The 18,207-nt window shown below is 41.3% G+C and overlaps 1 protein-coding gene across 3 annotated transcripts in view; it reads right to left on the minus strand.

The window, feature by feature from the left end:
• enc2 (ectodermal-neural cortex 2) overlaps positions 1 to 17,762 on the minus strand; it is a 36,060-nt gene extending 18,298 nt beyond the window's left edge. The window contains exons 1-3 of one of the 3 annotated variants that reach the window (XM_079810402.1): positions 17,636 to 17,762; positions 14,465 to 14,575; positions 7,175 to 9,015 (exon numbers count right to left, since the gene is read on the minus strand). In XM_079810402.1, the coding sequence (XP_079666528.1) occupies positions 7,202 to 9,015; positions 14,465 to 14,528 (1,878 nt within the window). In that variant the 5' untranslated portion in view covers positions 14,529 to 14,575; positions 17,636 to 17,762 and the 3' untranslated portion in view covers positions 7,175 to 7,201. The remainder of the gene's footprint in view (positions 1 to 7,174; positions 9,016 to 14,464; positions 14,576 to 17,635) is intronic. The other 2 variants (XR_013816029.1, XM_079810403.1) reach the window with 2 other exon arrangements.
• Positions 17,763 to 18,207: the final 445 nt, after the last annotated feature.

Consider the following 18,207-nt stretch of genomic DNA (forward strand, 5'->3'; position numbering starts at 1 on the left):
CTCATTGGCCCGTGCTGGTAGAATGCGTTTAATGACATCATTCGTTTAATTCATTAATGCGTTTAATGACACCAGTTATGTCAGGCTGCTATTTATTGACTATAGCTCAGCCTTTAACACCATAGTTCCCATTAAGCTAACACACAAACTCCTGGATCTAGGCCTGAATTCTTCTCTCTGCCTCTGGATTGAAGATTTCCTCACTGGCAGACCCCAGGCGGTGAGAGTAGGCCAGTTCACCTCCACCTCCATCACCCTGAGTGTGGGAGCTCCACAGGGCTGTGTGCTGAGTCCCCTGCTCTACTCTCTCTACACCCATGACTGTTTGTCCACACACAGCTCCACCTCGATCATCAAGTTTGCTGATGATACTGTTGTCCTGGGTCTCATCTCCAACAACAATGAGACGGCATACTTGGACGAAGTGGAGCAACTGACATCATGGTGCCAGGACAACTGTCTCTCTCTGAATGTTAACAAGACCAAAGAACTGATTGTGGACTTCAGGAAGAGACAGCATCGGTCATACTCCCCTCTCATGATCAGCGGGACACCGGTAGAGAGAGTGAGCAGCTTCAAATACCTGGGTGTGAACATCTCCGAGGATCTGACCTGGACTACACACATCCAGACACAGGTGAAAAAAGCCAGGCAAAGACTGTACCACCTGCGCCAGCTGAGGAAATTCAGGGTTTCACCAGCCATCCTGAAAACTTTCTATCGAGGGGCGATAGAAAGTGTCCTGACTCAGTGCATCACAGCGTGGTACGGGAACAGCACCAGTCACGACTGCAAAGCCCTGCAAAGAGTGGTGCGCTTATCCGAGCGCATCTCAGGCTCAGCTCTCCCGTCTCTGCAGGACATCTACACCAAACGCTGCAGAGGTAGAGCTACCAAAATCATCAGAGACATAAATCACCCTGCAAACTCTCACTTCACCCTGCTGCCATCTGGTAAGCGCTTCCGTAGCCTGATGGCAAAGACTGAAAGACTCAGGAGGAGTTTCTTCCCCCAGGCCATCAGACTCCTGAACTCAGTCACGTGACTTCACTTCACCCCGCACACGCATAAACATCCAGTTTATACATTAACATTCACATACTGCCATTGCACTGCACTTTACGTTCCTATTGTTACTGTGTAACAACCTGTAATAAACCTGTTTGCACATTATACTCCGATTTGCAATTATACCTATTGCATGCACATCATACTTCTCTATATATAAATATATATATATATATTATGTTAACTAGGGGTGCTCCGATCGATCGGCAACCGATCATGATCGGTCGATAATCGCTTTGGGATGGTTGATCGGCGGTCTCCAAAAAGGCCGATCTCATGAACCGATCGCATGCTGACGACACATAAACCCCGCGCCTGCTGTGAGAGCTAGGGCATAATATGCAGCGACACCGTCTCATTCTCTTTCCAGTGCGGGTAAAATAATTATAATGCTGAAGGTGAGGTACAATTCATATTTCTATATTAGATAACTTTCGCAGTCATTTGAAAACGTTCTGTGGGACATAAGTTCACAAACAGCGCGCGTGAATCACAGCGTGCGCGCGCGCTCTCTCTCCCTTTCAAAATGCTCAAATGGCTTCACATCAGCGCATCGCATCTGCACTAAAATCGAGGTGCTCAGTTGACACAGGATTTGCCACTTTGCACAATCGAGGCAGTGTCGCATTGTCACTAAAGTTTATCATTTGCATTTATTTTTAAGTCTTGCCAGTGTTCAAACCGCACTCGCGCGCACGGTCTGGACACACACACACACACACACACACACACACACACACACACACACACACACACACACACACACACACACACACACACACACACACACAGGCCATCTCACAAAAAGCTTGCGAGTACAAAGTGCGCTGAAATGGTCAGATACACACATATGTATGTACTAAATGACCGTCTTGACGAGTATGCACGTAAACCCCGTCGTGACTCGCGAGTGAACATTTGTGCAACTGCATGTAACCGTAACCGTGTTCACTCTTAAAGTGACAGCTGTCGAATAAACTGCTGCTGTCTCTGAGTTTCTCTTTGTCTTGTGTTGAACCTTTATGACACCCACTGCTCTTGAATGACTAACTTTTGCAACCTTAAGTGTAAGGATGAATCTAATTTAATTTATTCAGGGAAGACCAATATTAATTTACATTTGATTTCTTATTAAATGTCTTTAGTATTTCTTACCTCAATACTAATGTTAGACCTACCTGAAAAATTGTTTTTAAAAACAAAAATGCACTGCATGATCAAATATTTAGGTGAGAATTATATACATTTATTATATACATTTATTTGGGAAAGATGGCCTACAATAGTCTTAAGTTATCTCATTTTCTAAAATAAACACTTGGTGGTTCTTCAAGATCTTGACTCAGTTAATTTAGAGTTAGTTTCATTTCTACAAATGGTGCAAACTCTGCAAGATTATAGATAAAAGATTGCCATTCTGTGATCGGCAGTGATCGGCAATCGGCAGATCATGATCTTGGTGATCGGTAATCGGTGATCGGCCCCAAAAATGCTGATCGGAGCATCTCTAATGTTAACCACTTATTTTTAAGTCTACAGTTTATCTCACTTATCATATCCACTTACTTTATATTTTATATTTTTATTTATTTTTTTATTTTTATCTTATTTCCTATTTTTATCTTACTTGATTTATTTATAACTCTACTTATGTTAATACTTTTTATTCTAATTTTATTCTATTTCTATTTTAATTTCCCTTGTGTTCTTGTAACTGTTATTTGCACTGTCCATGGAGCGGACCTGTTTACATTTCACTGCCAGTTGTATATTGTGTATATAACTGTGTATGTGACAAATAAAACTCTTGAATCTTGAATCTTGAATCATTCAGAATTGGTCACTTGTCTGTTGCCGTTACCAAGGCAATGACTGACACATTTGTATTTTATTCCAAAGAGCTCCGTTATCAGCCCCGCAAAATGAAAAATTAAACCATAGCCGTACCAGCTGGGCAGAATTATCCTGTAATTTGCTCAACCTCAAGCCATCCTAGGTGTATATGACGTTCTTCTTTCAGAGACGAATACAATCGGAGTTATATAAAAAAAAATGTCCGGGCTAATCGAAGCATTATAACAGCAGTGAATTGCAGCCCGAAATTTTAAGCCCCCCCCCCAAAACAAAATTGCAACCATTCATTATAAAAGTAATCCCACGCCTCTCACAGTTCACAATGCTTATGCTACATTTTTAAATATGTTAAAAATTGATATTTTTCTTACAAAAGCCCATCGATTCGCTTCAGAAGGCCTTTATTAACCCCCCGGAGCCGCGTGGATTACTTTTATAATGGATTCAGGGCTTGATATTAAGCCTTTTCATGTGCTTGCCCTTCAGACAAGTAAATCGGTCATTCACTTGTCCGAGTAAAACGTTTGCTTGTCCAGAAAAAAAATTGGCTTGAGGGTGAGTAAATTATGGGGTAATTTTCATTTTTAGGGGAACTATCACTTTAAGCAAAGAAAACAGTTTGGCCCGACGGTAGAAAAGCGGTTGAAGACAGCAGACAGAAAAATACTAGCTTAAATATAAAAATAAGCATCCTCTAAAAAACATCTATATGAAATATTAGCATTTTAAATGTTTCTATTTCGCCATACACAGGTCATTTTGAATGCCTGTCAATGGAAAAATATGCTTTTTGTAGTTACGTCTACCAGCAGAGTCTAGCAGGGCCATGCTAGCCGTGCTTTAACCCTTTGGTTGGTACACATTCAACTACGTTTATTCTCTTCCTGTGGGCGTTCCTGGAGGACGCTGCTGCTGCCAACATCCTTCGGCAGGCCTGCCAGGGCGTCCTCCAGACATTCTGATTTTGTGCCCCCCCGGGGCTAATTATAAAACCCAGCTTTTGCTGGGCCACCTGCTTCACTGTGAAATGAAGCACTTGTGGTGTGAACGGAGTTTCTGGCTGGTGAAGGGTGTTAATGATTACTCACAGAAGTAATCATTTTCTAATCACCGGGAGATGCAATGAGATGGCTGCGGTCCCTCCCCAGGCAGTCTAATTCAAATGACACAAGTGAGAGATGTTCAGCTGACTGTTATGACGCATTCATAGAGACCATCGGCACAATTGTAATTCCTCAGCTACCTCTGCTGTATACATAGGCTAAACAAACCAATATGCAGGCATACCATCATTCAACTCTGACTTCAGGCAGACAAGAAGCTCACTGGCTTCTGAGAAAGGCTGTTCATGCAAATATTTTAAGTCAGTAATGACCTATTAGCCCTGGTCTTCATAAGTGCTGACAGGCAAGATGTTATGGTAGTAGAAATGATGATGAGTCTAAGATACCTATAGAAGTAAGGGTATTATAACAAAGCTTAATGCATTTCATGTAGTCAATAGCATTAATTTTTTACAGTTCAATGCAAATGAGTGCTTTACACGCTTACATGCTTTTGTTTGACAGTAAAATAGGGACCTTATAATGGAAATGGGAGAGTTTTCTTGTTTCTTGGGAGAATGTAATCATTTAGCCTGACAAGCCAGACCCACATCAAGATGTTGGGTCTGGGAACCCACCATTGGCAGGGCTCAATCCGAGGGGTGGGATAAACGGTTGTCTTTCGAATTCCCTCTGCACGCAATAGGATAGCGCAACAAGCAAACAGAGCGCTATAAGTGCGGAGACAACAATCACAAGTGGGTTGTGAGTCCCATGCGTTTTCCCACCAGCGGAGATAGTTGATAGATTAATCTTTTGCTGTATCCGGTCGGCAAAACTCCGAACACATCTTCCTTTTTTTAAGAATGACTTCAGTGCCATTCTTTGTTATCAGGGAATTCACGCGGAACCGCCGCAACTCTGCCGTCATTATGTTAAGCCCGCCCACCGACTCGCGTATACATGGTATACACACTGTGATTGGCCTGACTAGAGTTTGGTTTTTCAAGCTCACGAGCCAACGGAGAGTTGCTAGACGAACCTGGCTGCAAATGACTAGGGATGCTCATATTGACTGTTTAACCGTTAACCGAAAGTAAGAATTTTGACCGATTAATACAATCAGTTAAACGGTTTAAAATGTATTTTTTTGGGTTTTTGTTTGTTTGCTGCATGGTTGATGAAAAAAAAAAAAATCCTGTATTTGTTAACTCACTCGACAAGTGCAACCACACGTGTCTACAGACATATTTCGCAAAATGAAGCAATGGAAAAGAAGTATGCCTACTGTGTGGGACCATTTCGACAGAAAGAGCGACAAAGTTACTTGCAAAATATGCTTACGCTGTATTAAAATACAGCAGTAGTACAAGCTCCTGACTGGTGGAAAGCAAACGAAAGGCACTACCCAAGGTTACCCACTCCAGCGAGGCGTTAGCTCTGTATTCCCGGGGCACCAGTGCCATCTGAGGCCTTGTTTAAGGCTTTTCGTAGTGTGGTTTTGGTCAAGTTTACTAAAGTAAATATTGTCATGCATGTTCTTCTCGCCGCGGTTTCCTGATGGTTTATAGAACAATTACTCCGAGTTGCCCTCTGTCGTTTCAAAGAATAGCACAACAGCGAGCGTCCCCAAACGGACAAGGCGCGCATGCAGTCAGTCAGCAGAGGCTCGCGCTGTGGAGCCAGACGAAAGTATAAAGAAGGCTTGAGAGGTTGTTTTCAGCCGCGGTTCTAACTGTAAACAGACTACGCTCCAGACTAACCCCACATCAATTAGAAATGTTACTTAAAACATTTTAAAACCATGCAAGGTGTGGATTGAGGTAGGCTAGCTATTTTTATTTGACGGAAAAAAAAAACTATTCCGGTTCTTCAAAGCTTCAAACAGATTCAGTGCATTTTTGTTTTGTCTTAATTTGGTAATTATTTCAGTGAAAAATATTTAGTGTAGGTTTATTTATTTTATGCTCTTTATTTATATTATTTTATTCTGTTTTTCTCTGTTCAAAAAAATCAATAGTAAAATATTGTATAGTGATGCACTGAAATAAACTATTGGCTGAACATACTAGGCCCTTTTTAAATTCAAATTAACCTTGGTTTAGAATAACTAAACAAGTTTATATTGTATGAGAGGCTCAAATACAACAACAATTAATTTTGTACAACACATCTATAGCTTTAAAAACTGAAATTTGGCCAATATCTGTACCTTATCAGGAATACACAACAGATGGAAACAGTTTCAATTTCTAAAACAAAGGTGGCAGGTACTTTAAGTAACAAACTATTCTGCATTCACACATAAGAAATAGTTCCTCTAATGGAGCACATAAATAGCTCTTTATTAATGCACCAACAGCCAAAGAGAATGATTGCTTCTGGGCATGGGGACTTCAATGCACAAGTGGGAAATGCAAATTCTGCAAATTTGCAATCAATTGTTCGAACTGTTTCTGTTCACATTTTCAGCCAAGATTGTCCCATGGCCATAATATGCCATAAAACATGCTTTGGCTTTAGATTTTCAGTGGTCAACATTTAAGTGCATTTAGATGGTACAGTCGATGGAAGACAAAACGCTTAAGCAGCTGTTTCAGCAACAATAAGCACCCTCCTCCCTTAATCTCTCTACACTGAGCCCCTCATTGCAGCCTGTAATTACAGAGATTAAGCCACTTTGTGCTCTCACTCTACCTAATAGCCAATTGACAGAATAAGCTTTGTAATGTAGATCACAAATCGATATTTCAATGGCTCACTAGTGCTGACGCATCACTATGATCCTAAGTGAGAATTCGTGAGATGTTTAAGCCTCAACCTTCAACCCTCTTGAAGATGTTGCCCTTCAATGACAGCCGCTGCTCTATAATATTCCTAGACATCCAGATGGTTTAAAACATGAATTTTCTCTTTGCTCAACCCCTTTCAAAAACCTCAATAAGATGGGAGCACTCAGCTGCTTTCAAAAGGCTGCCAAGCCCCAATTTAACATTTTTGGCATGCGGTTATCTTGTCAGATATCATCGTTTATGTGTCAAGGGTGTCAACCTGCTGACTTCTGTTGTTACTCTGCTTAGAATTATAATTAAAGCACTTTTCAATGGAAGCACCTACACAGTTGCGTGCGTGTTTGTGTCTGTAAATAGATCAGATAGGGTAATAGAGATATTTACACCTTCAGAAAGAATAATAATTAAATATCTTACCCAGATCAGCTCCATACACTTAGGCGACTATGCAGGAAGATGTTTCCAGGTGCTAACAAAAGCAGTTGGAATCAGTGAATAAGGCACGGTAGTGATACTGTTCCAGCTATCCGACGTCGGATCATAACAATCCAGGGTTTTACACCGCTGCGTACCGAAGTACCCGCCGACCACATAGAGTTTATTACCAGAGGCCACAGCATGGCAGCTCATTCTTTTAGAAGTCATGTCACCTACACGCGTCCATTGATTGGTCTCGCAATCAAATCGGTAGGCGGACGCTGCTGTGAACTCCGTGTCACCGCCCATTATGAATATCTGACTGCCGAGAACGGCAGCGGCGGTGTACCTCCAGGGTTGCGGGCACTCTGCAGCAATGGTCCAACGGTTCTCTACAGGGTCATAGCACTGGACCTTTGAGGCCTTGTCCCTGTGGATGGTTGTTCCACCAAACACAAAGAGTTTAAGCTTTGCACTGACCACTGCTGCATTGCTGACACCATCCCGAAGTGGTGCCATCATTGTCCATTTGTTGGTTAAGGGGTCATACCGCTCAACCTGTTTAAGAGATACTGAAGGGGAGGCTGGGAAGACACCCGCTATAGCAGTGTGACCCCCCACAACATAAAGGCAGTTTTCAAGTTCAGCCGAGCCATGGCCAAAACGCGCAATTAGCATCGGTGCACCTTTCGACCATTCTTCATGCACCGTGTCATATATCCAAACATCCTTCGACACTCCATTTTCCGAGCCCCTTCCTCCTGTCACGTAAACTTTGCAGCCAATGGCACATGCACTGAACTCCTTCCTGGGACTGGGAAGATCCGATTTAGGGATGATCTCTTTTGCTTTGTGGTCCACTTGGTAGATCTTATCGCACATAAACGTCTGACCCCCAAGAATGAGAAGCGTGTGCCCAGCTTTGCGGGGCCTAGCGCAGGGGCTAGTGACAACGCCGTCATTCTGCAGAATCTTTTTCTTGCACTGCATGGCCTCATCTACAATCTGCCGGCTCCTTTTATCCGACATCACAAGCTCCTCACATGCCACGGCCTCAATGAGGCATTCCGAGGGTAACAACGCGAGCCGTAGTCCTCGCAGCAGTTCAGGAAGATAGTCCCTGCGGCTGTCTAGGTCATACCTAACCCAGCGCATGACCGCGTTGAACACAATCTGCTCATCTTCAACCTCCAGCTCATCACTAAGGATGAGATCCAAAAGCTTGTCTTTCGAGAGGCCGCAGAAGTCTTCAGTGTCTCGAAGGGTCTCAAAGTGAATGAGGCACATCCTCCATGACAGCTCATAAAGGCGCTTGCACTGATGAGCGTCAGAGAGCAGCATCATCCCCAAGCAGTTCGATGAGTGCAAATTCTTCTCCAAAAATTCTGCTGCTGCATCACGGATATCATGAAACTGCAGCATATCTCCAGCCTCGAGAAGCGACTCTGCATTCTCCTCGTTGATGATGACACGAGAGGAGTAAGCAAAGTCCAACAGCAGCTCCAGGACTTCTGGGTGAACACTGTCACGAAAGTTAACCTCGTTGTCAAGGCTTTCACGGAGGCCACCGCTGAACATGGCTTCAAAGTAGCGACTGCAAGCGGCAAGCACAGCTCTGTGACAGGGAAAGGAGCGGTCGCCTGCCCATAGTGTTACATCTGTGAACATGCACTGTTTGCGAAGGGTATTGAGGTGGGTGAGCACACTGTCTGGATGAGAGGGCTTGTGGAAGAGCGAGATGTTCATGGAGCCTGTGCTCGTCCTCGACTTGCGGTTTTCATGGACGCTGACTGACATCTTTTCCAGCACGTCCAAATTTTCACTGGTTCCAATGTCCCGAACTAGGAAAATACAAAAGCACAACACAAAAGGTTAGCAAGTGACCTATAAAAGTTTTTTTTTTCCCTTTTCAGTATTGGGGATGACTCACTGCTGTACATGTTTATGCTTGGTATGGAGCTGTATCAACAACATTTAGAGCCAACTAGTGCCACTTTTTTTTCAGCTGCAGACAATGTAACTATTACTCTTGGATGATTAGCATTAGCTTAAATGTGGTTGTAGTGTTTGCCATGCCTTGGCTCAGTAATCTTTTTATTCCGTGTATAATGGCCCGAGATTGAAAATGTATTGCCCGAATGACATTTTTACATCCTTCATTAGACAAACTTTGCTTAACATTTAACTAGACATCCACAGCTCTTTCAGCAAATGAAATATTATTTCAACAGTTACGTTCACTGTACATTTGTTTAGAGGATCTGAGAACTGTAATCCTTCTTTACACTGTTAAGCCAACACAAAGTGCACAATTAATCAACTCATAATCTTTCAGCATAAAATGTAAGAATTAGAGACTAATACAATTTAGATTTGTTCATTTAGATAGACGGTAATCCTTTTTTGTTTTTGGCAAACCTTGAAAACTATGAAAGAAATTAAATAAGCTCATAATTACAACGAACACCTAAAGAAAAAAGAAACACAAGATAATCCAAACTATTCAATAGTAGTTTTCCTAAAATTTCTGATAAATAAAATTGCAAGAGAAGATATGTAACTATTCTAAAAAAACAAATAAATATTTTGTTTACATTTACATTTATGCATTTAGCAGACGCTTTTATCCAAAGCGACTTACAACTGAGGAGTACAAGAAGCGTTCTGTCATGAAGAGGCAATGAAACATAAAAAGTGCCTAAGTTTTGGACATTACCCAGAGGAACACACGCTAGGGCAGGGAAGGAGTAGAGGAAAATAGAAGGAAAAAAATATATTTTTTTAAGATGAGGTTAAGTGTTCACGTAAGAGGTGAGTTTCCAGCTGTCTTTTGAATGTTGTCAGTAGCCGCGTTTCCATTACCCTTCAAATTGCACAAATTGAAATTGCGAATTGAAAATACGCCCAATTGAAACGCATCAATTTCGCAAAAAACTCCCATATATCGCAAAAAGGTTTTTACGCTCGCATGAGGTGGTTTTTCAGGCAATTCGAAAAAGGAAATTTTCGCAAAACTGCAATAGAAACTGATTTATCGCATTTACAGGTCACCTGGTACGGTCACGCATTGCTCTCACATAGGGCCTACATATAATTTTTTTTCCACTCAAGTATGTACGAGATCTTATGTCGTTAAAACGACATATATTTTCTCTTAAAGGTGAACTATGTAGGATTTTTGCAGTAAAATATCCAGAAACCACTAGGCCAGTGTTATATATTTTGTTCAGTTGAGTACTTAGAATATCCCAAATGTTTCCAACTATTTGTAAATCGTGAGAAATTGCTATTTTAACCAAGGAACCGGGACGTGTGAGCTATGCGTGTGAGGGAGTCGCCTGTCGATTGCGTCATATCTGCGTTACCCTCGGTTTCTGGTTTTATTCAGTGAAACACTTTACTCTCACTGCAGTGTGAACAAGTGTCATAGCAGCCGCCGAGCGAATGTCATAACTTCCTTTTCAACACACTCAGATATATCTAATACGATAAACAGAGTTGCGTTACCTCATATACTCATGACTGGAAAAGAGGAAGTGGTGCCGGCAACCGTGTCATAATAAAAGTCCCGCCGGCGATTATGCCATAATAACAGTCCCGCTCTTCAATCGCTCCTGCGGCCTTGCTCAGCTCCACAACACTCGGTCCTGCTCTGCTTCACTACAGTAATGTTAATAATCGCATCCATGAACATGATTTCTGCCTGACTCCTATCCTGACTGATTTCCACCGGCTGTGAGGAGAAGACCACATGTCCCAAGATTCTGCGCTCAAACGTGGTGTCATCAAACTACGCCTTTGTTTTGAACAGGCGACCTCTAGTGGACGGAAAAGTTACATAGTGTAGCTTTAATAAGGAAAGTGGCGTAACTTTATAATGACGGACCCCGGTGCAACCACAAATATCATAACTATCTATAGGCCTACTATAATTATGACATATATTCAAGAAATGTATTAAAACAGAAAGACGCTATAGTTTCAGCCTTGCTCAAAGACTAGGTCTATCCATTCCCGACGATCTTGGTTTGCTTCTTATTTATTAAATATAGCCTACAGCCAAATAGTTGATTAAACATTGATCAAAGTTAAAATACAATTTATACAAAATGAAATTATTTTTAAAGAAAGACTTTCTAGAAAACACAATTCAATTGTGCTCAAAATCCATGTCTCCAGACATATGCGCATCTGATTATGTAGCCTTACTCAGGCTGCTCACTTTTCATAATCAACATATGAAATTAAAAGATTATAATATTTAGACATAGCCTAACTATATGAAACTAAATAGGCTAAGTTTTCTTTAACCCTCTTTCCGACTAAGTCGTTGTCGCCTTTTGATGAATTTTTTCCTTATTCCAGCGGAAACTTAAAATACATTTTTAGCCATACAGATAAGTGCAAGACATAATTATAAACTGTCTACTTTTATTTGTGTACACTCACGATAACAGCAAAGGCCGTGGACTCAGGGAACAGATTATTTTGCACTCCACTCCAAACGCTGTCTTCATTTCAAAAATATATTTTGTTTATTAAACGCAAAGTTTTTCATTTCAAAAGCATTTCTAAATTCAGTTTATATTTCCAAAAAACGAAATTCCGAGCCAAAAATAACGAAGTGGTAAAAAAAAAACGTTGAGTTACCACGTTGAGCAAATTCAAACTTTTCGCTCGTCTCTGTGGCAATGCGTCACAATAACCTGGCGTATGTAAAAGTCGATCATTCTTTACAGATGATGGTATGTTTGGACAGAAGACGAGTTCTTTATTAAACTCATAAAAAAACAATAGAATATAAAATGCCACAATTTATCGTAACACCTCATATGTGCCGCTCAAGTAAAAGGTGCTTTCCTTGCCATCAGTGCTATAACACGCACGTCTCTTTCCATTAAAAAATAATGGCGTGCGGTGGCTGGGATATACATAAGCCTAACGACATACGTAGCATGATTTTTGGAATGATTTATCACGAGAGGAAAAAAAATGTTTTAGTCGCATAACATCAGTTAATGGAAACGCTGTCATTTCACAATATTTTTTTGTCGACTTTTAGAAAATATCGCAAAAGTTTTGCACAAATCTGTAATGGAAACACGGCTAGTGATTCTGCAATTCGGATGGAGGTGGGAAGATTATTCCACCAGCAGGGAACGGTGAATATAAATGTTCTGGAGAGGGATTTTCTTCCTCTCTGTGACGGTACCACAAGCCGTCGCTCCTTAGTTAGGCTTCTGGTGGTTGTATAGACTCGTAGGAGCGAGTCAAAGTATGCAGGAGCTGAGCTCGTGGTGGATCTGTAAGCGAGCGTTAGCGCCTTGAACTTGATGCGAGCAGCGAGTGGTAGCCAGTGCAGAGAGATGAAGAGTGGTGTGACGTGGGCCCTTTTGGGTTCGTTGAAGATAAGACGTGCTGCTGCATTCTGGATCATTTGGAGCGTTTTGATCGCACACAATGGAAGTCCAGCCAGAAGCGCATCGCAGTAGTCAAGCCTAGAAATGACCAGGGCCTGGACGAGAAGCAGTGTTGCATGCTCTGTTAGGAATGGTCTGATCTTCCTGATGTTGTGCAGCACAAACCTGCATGAGCGAGTCGTCTTTGAAATGTGGTCTTTGAAGGACAGCTGGTCATCAAAGATTACACCGAGATTTCTGACCGACCCTGAGGGGGGTGATCAGAGATGAACCTAGCTGGATGGTGAAATCGTGTTGTATTGTCGGATTGACAGGGAAGACGAGCAGTTCAGTCTTTGCCAGGTTGAGCTGCAGGTGATGTTCTCATCCATACCGAGATCCATTTAGGTACCAAACTTTCTTTAGGTTATCAATCTTTGCAATTAGCCAATCACTGACATGTTTATTGAACACATAACTGGAGTGACGACAACCAGTCCAAATTGGTGTTCCGCAGACATGCTTTAGCAGCAAAGCAAAATTCATGTTATGTAGACAGTGTAAAACCCAATACACACTGTGCAATGCAGCAAAACTAGAAAGCTCCTATTAGGGCTGAGCTATATATCGAAATATGCATATCGCAACAGCTCGCAATATCTGAATGATTTTAATAGGCTACTTCAACATTGTGAAAAGTGTACGTTTTAAGTCGACGCATATAGCAGAGAATGACTGGGCACAAAGAGTTATTAAACACAATAACTTGCAAAAAACAACTCCTTCCAGTCTCGCGCTGTCTGCTGTCTGACACACACCGAAACATGTGCACAAGCTGGTCTTGTTACACACTCGAACTGTCCAATACACACACAGTTATGTCAAAATGGCTGTCTTGATGAGTATGCATGTAAACACAGTCGGTTATACTTTAAGTGAAAGATATCAGTTGTGGAAAGAAATAGATTTTACACACTTAAAGCAATATCGTATCGCATATCGAATATCGCATTATTTAACAAGGATATCGCATTTTTCTTCAATATCGCTCAGCCCTAGATCCTATTATAATCAACAAAGCATAGATAGCATTAATTAGTCGAGTTTGTTGATTAACATTGGGAGCATTCTCGAGACTTACTGTATAATGCCATCACAATTTGAAAAACAGTTCACAAAGTAATAATCATTTGGAAACGCAAAAAAAATGGCATGCATTTGCCCTACAAAAATAGGTTTAAATGTTAATTCTATTCATAATTAAATGAATCATCTAGATTACAATAATCTAATGAAATAATTGACAATTACTGTATGATTTTCCTTTTGTGCAGGCCTACAGCAAAGACAAAAACCCTAATATTTCAACATTTGATAGGTTTAAAAGGCTGTGGCTGTTAAAAGGTACAAAGTGCAGGTTACGTGGCTTGACATGAACAAACTGTCAGGATTTCTCTGTCAATCAAATACATAACACAGGCTAGGCTTGCATTTATGCAGCATATGATTTGGAGAAATCCGGGCAATTCAGCCGGAATGTTTAAAAACGGTTTCAGCTGCAAAGGTTCAATGTTACCAGTGGCTCTTTGTGTGAGTGAATGTGCTTACATGCAAACTGGATTCTTTAACTGATGTGGTTTGAGGTTATTGTGATGAGAGAGGGGCGCAAGCATGCACAAACATCAGCAGGGTCTTTATGGATCACACTCTCGAGTTGACATGAATCACAATGCCAGAGGTTGACCACAAAGGATGCAAGGTCACAGCTATCCGTGCAGAAAGCTATGCAGGGGATAAGGGCAACTGGGAGGCTGGTATTGGAGGGATTGGATGCAGGGCTGTTGATGGGTGAACGAGAATAGGGAGCAAGCAGGTGTCTAAAACCACTTACAGCGGCAAAAACTGCTGACCCACGCACAGGCACTGACAGTGAGGATCTGCGGGGGGGTCTGCATTGGTCCCAAAAAGCGTCCCCTCAACAGACCAGGTCGACAGAGTTGTCCTTAATGGGCCCAGGGAACAAAGAATTGAACAGAGAAATTTATTGATTTTTTCCCACATATAAATACGAGTGCCCTTGTGAGGGTTTCCAGGCATTTCTTGCAAGCTATGACTTTCCTGACAATAGATTAAATGTTGCATAATTCCACAACAGTTGACTTATGGTCAGGTTTGTGGCTGAATAAAAGAGCGCTGGAAAAGAAGCCCAACTATTATTTCACAGCTTGATGAAACTGCCTTGGAGTTCCTGCATGGTTCATCCCATCACCCATGGTAACCATCACTCAACAACAGCGTGAGCCGTGCCAAAGTTGCTGAATCATTCAATGCGAACAAACTAACTACCTATCCATGCGGATATTCTCACCAGCATGAATGACACCTTTTAATTGCAATGCCACCGAGAGGCTCGGGCACAAAAGTCTTTACTTCTTTGAATGTTCTTCCTGTGTAAACATCCAGGCTCCTCAGACTAAATAGCCTTTCCAGGTTCTTTTCACCGAGGATGTTGGTATTCTAGAGCTGTATTTCAGTTAAGCTTCAGCAAAGGAAGGAGGGAGGTGCGTTTTTTGTGTTTGCGGAAAGTCAAAAGCTGGCAACCTCACTGATTTGAAAAAGCTCAATGAATCAATGGCCTGCATGAAGTCCATCATCAGGGCGAAGTTCTTCTATCAGCACTCAGCCGAAAACATTTTACGCAAGTATGTGGACACGGATGATTCTAGATACGCAAGCTTGATTTTGTGCACCGCTGCAATTCAAAATGTCGCAGTACACAGCCCATTCTTATTGTTTCTACAAAAGAGGCACTATAGCAGATGTCTTCTGGCTAAAGAATTTAATTCCCTGTCAAATTTTTTTTTGCAAACATTGTACCTTTAGGAGGTACAACAGCTTGCATTGGGACAGTACATTTAAAGAAACAACTTTGTACCTTATCTTATCCTAAAACGTGCATGTTAGTACCTTAGAGCAGTAATAGGTACCCTTAAAGGGTTGGTTCACCCAAAAATGAAAATTAGCCCATGATTTACTCACCCTCAAACCATCCTAGGTGTATATGACATTCTTCTTTCAGACGAATAAAATCTGAGTTATATTAAAAAAGCCCTGGCTAATCCAAGCATTATAATGGCAGTGACTTGTTGGTTCATTTTTGAAGTCAATAAAAGTGCATCCATCCATCCATCCATCCATCATAGAACTGCTCCACATGGCTCCGGGGGTCAATAAAGGCCTTCTGAAGCGAAGAGGCACGTTTGTGCAAGAAAAATATCCATATTTAAAACGTTATATACTAAAATAGCTAACTTCCAGCATATTGCCGTACGCATCGATTTACGACGCATGCGTATTGACGAACGCAGAAGCGCAGAGGATAGAGCAAAACATACTCGTTTAGCGCAAGTCGACTTACGTACCGCTGAAAGTTAGCTATTTTAGTCTATAAAAAGTTTTAAATATGGATATTTTTCTTACACAAACACACCACTTCGCTTCAGAAGGACTTTATTAACCCCCTGGAGCCGTGTGGAGCAGTTATATGATGGATCGATGCACTTTTATGGACTTCAAAAATGAACCAACAAGTCACTGCCATTATAATGTTTGGATTGGCCCGGACTTTTTTTTAATATAACTCCGATTTTATTTGTCTGAAAGAAGAATGTCATATACACCTAGGATGACTTGAGGGTAAATCATGGGCTAATTTTCATTTTTTGGGAGAACTAACCCTTTAAGATACTACAATTAACTTTTTAGGAGTAAAATAAGGTACAAAGAGGTCCCTTTGAGGGTACTATCTCCAAGCTGAACACTTCACTAAATAGTTGCTACAGACAGTACAGTACTTAAAATTGAGAATGAGAAACTCCATATACTGTAAATGGAGTTTGCTGCCAATGTTACAGAAAGTTTCAAATAAAATGTTCAATAAAAGCATGAAAGACAGTTCCTTATTTCTTACATAAAACAGTGAAAGCAGCATTTCTCAACCCTTCAAGGACCCCCAGAACTGACTCCCTTATTTGACACCCATTTTAGGACACGCATCATCTAAAAATGAGCTGATAAGTGAAATCGGTGTTTAAATTAGAGATGCAAAACTGTGCTGGGGACCAGAACTGAAAACCCCTGGTAAACTAATGCATGAATGTAACAGGGGAGTAATTATAATCATGAAAACATTGAAAGCGCCAATATTAGGTTAGACAGGCTTGTTTACTTGAACTTTGACCAATGCAAAAATAACTGGAATGAACTTCAAATACGGTTGTACGTGAACCCTGAACCTTGGATGATAAATTCTGAATCCCCTGACTCTTATATCACACAAACATATTTTAATAGTGTAAATATTATGTAGGAGCAGCAGGTGTACTGTGGCGCAAGGGTGAAAACAACAAATATTGTTTTTACATCATTCATCTCCTCAGTTCACCTGTCGCCTCCGTAGACTAGAAAAAAGTGGAGAATATAGCATTAAAATGCATAACGCAATAAATAAGGCTGTTTTGTAATAAAGGGCGACTATTTTCTGCGCTACGAGACTTCAGAAATGCGCGCACGAACTCAAGCTAGAGTTAGCCAGCTCGCTAGTGCGTTAAACAATGTAAAAAGATAACCAAATAACTTACAATGAAGTAAAATGTAATTGTAAAACAAACCATAAACACAGCAAAATTAGAAATGGCAGATTAGGCTGCGTTTAATCTTAAAGCGACCGCTCCGTAACGACACTGTGAATGGGAGCTAATGCTGTTAGCGGAGAGTCGTAACTCCGCGTATTGACATGCAGAAGAAAGCCTGACAAACTCCTGGCGATTAGAAACACGTAAAGACGCTGCTCTCCCTGTAAGCGATCATTATCTTCCGATTTACATCCAGGTGGTCCCCAGTCCCTACCAGCTCACGTCTAACCCTGACTGATTTGTATAGGCTTTCCAAGCTCTGCCAAAAGCAGGAAGAACAGTGCAGATGTTGGTTAGAGTGTTATTCATCTGAAGCTTCTTGCTCTAATATAAGACTATATATTTTTAGAAAGATATGGCATACTTACAGTGTTCTGGGCGCTAGTGACAAATCCTCAAGTTGTGCGGTTTCAGAATTAGGGAAGGGACCATAGTTTAGTTCACCTCTTGTCTGGTTGTCTGTACTACTTTGTTCACATTCCAGTCCTCACTGATAAAAAACTGTGGAGTCTCCCGAGGTAATATCCAAAAGCGGGGCAATGTGTAGAGAGTGATTGACGTGCCCTTGGCCAATCACGAGCTGAGAATTTATGCAAATATAAATTGTAGCCAATAGGAACGTTCCAAGCTGAAAGTCTGCGCTGTTTTCTGTGCAAAGCAGCCAATTGCTGAACAGTGGGAGGAGCGTCGCGGCGGCCGATGACACAAGGCATCACAACAATTAGCAGGGAAGTATGTGACTTTTTGTGTTCATTTACGATTTGAAGTTGCTACAATGAAACATTTTCATCTAACATGGCAGTATTTAGGCAAATATGTGATTGTATTTGAACAATAGCCCTTATTTTTAAACATGATTTAAAACGGCCCTTATTTTATTGCCATTATACAATTAGCAAGCACTCAATTAGTGCTATCTGTACTTCTATCCCTTCCCAAG

The sequence above is a fragment of the Gobio gobio genome, assembly GCF_949357685.1.
Source record: "Gobio gobio genome assembly, chromosome: 25".
Taxonomy (NCBI): domain Eukaryota; kingdom Metazoa; phylum Chordata; class Actinopteri; order Cypriniformes; family Gobionidae; genus Gobio; species Gobio gobio.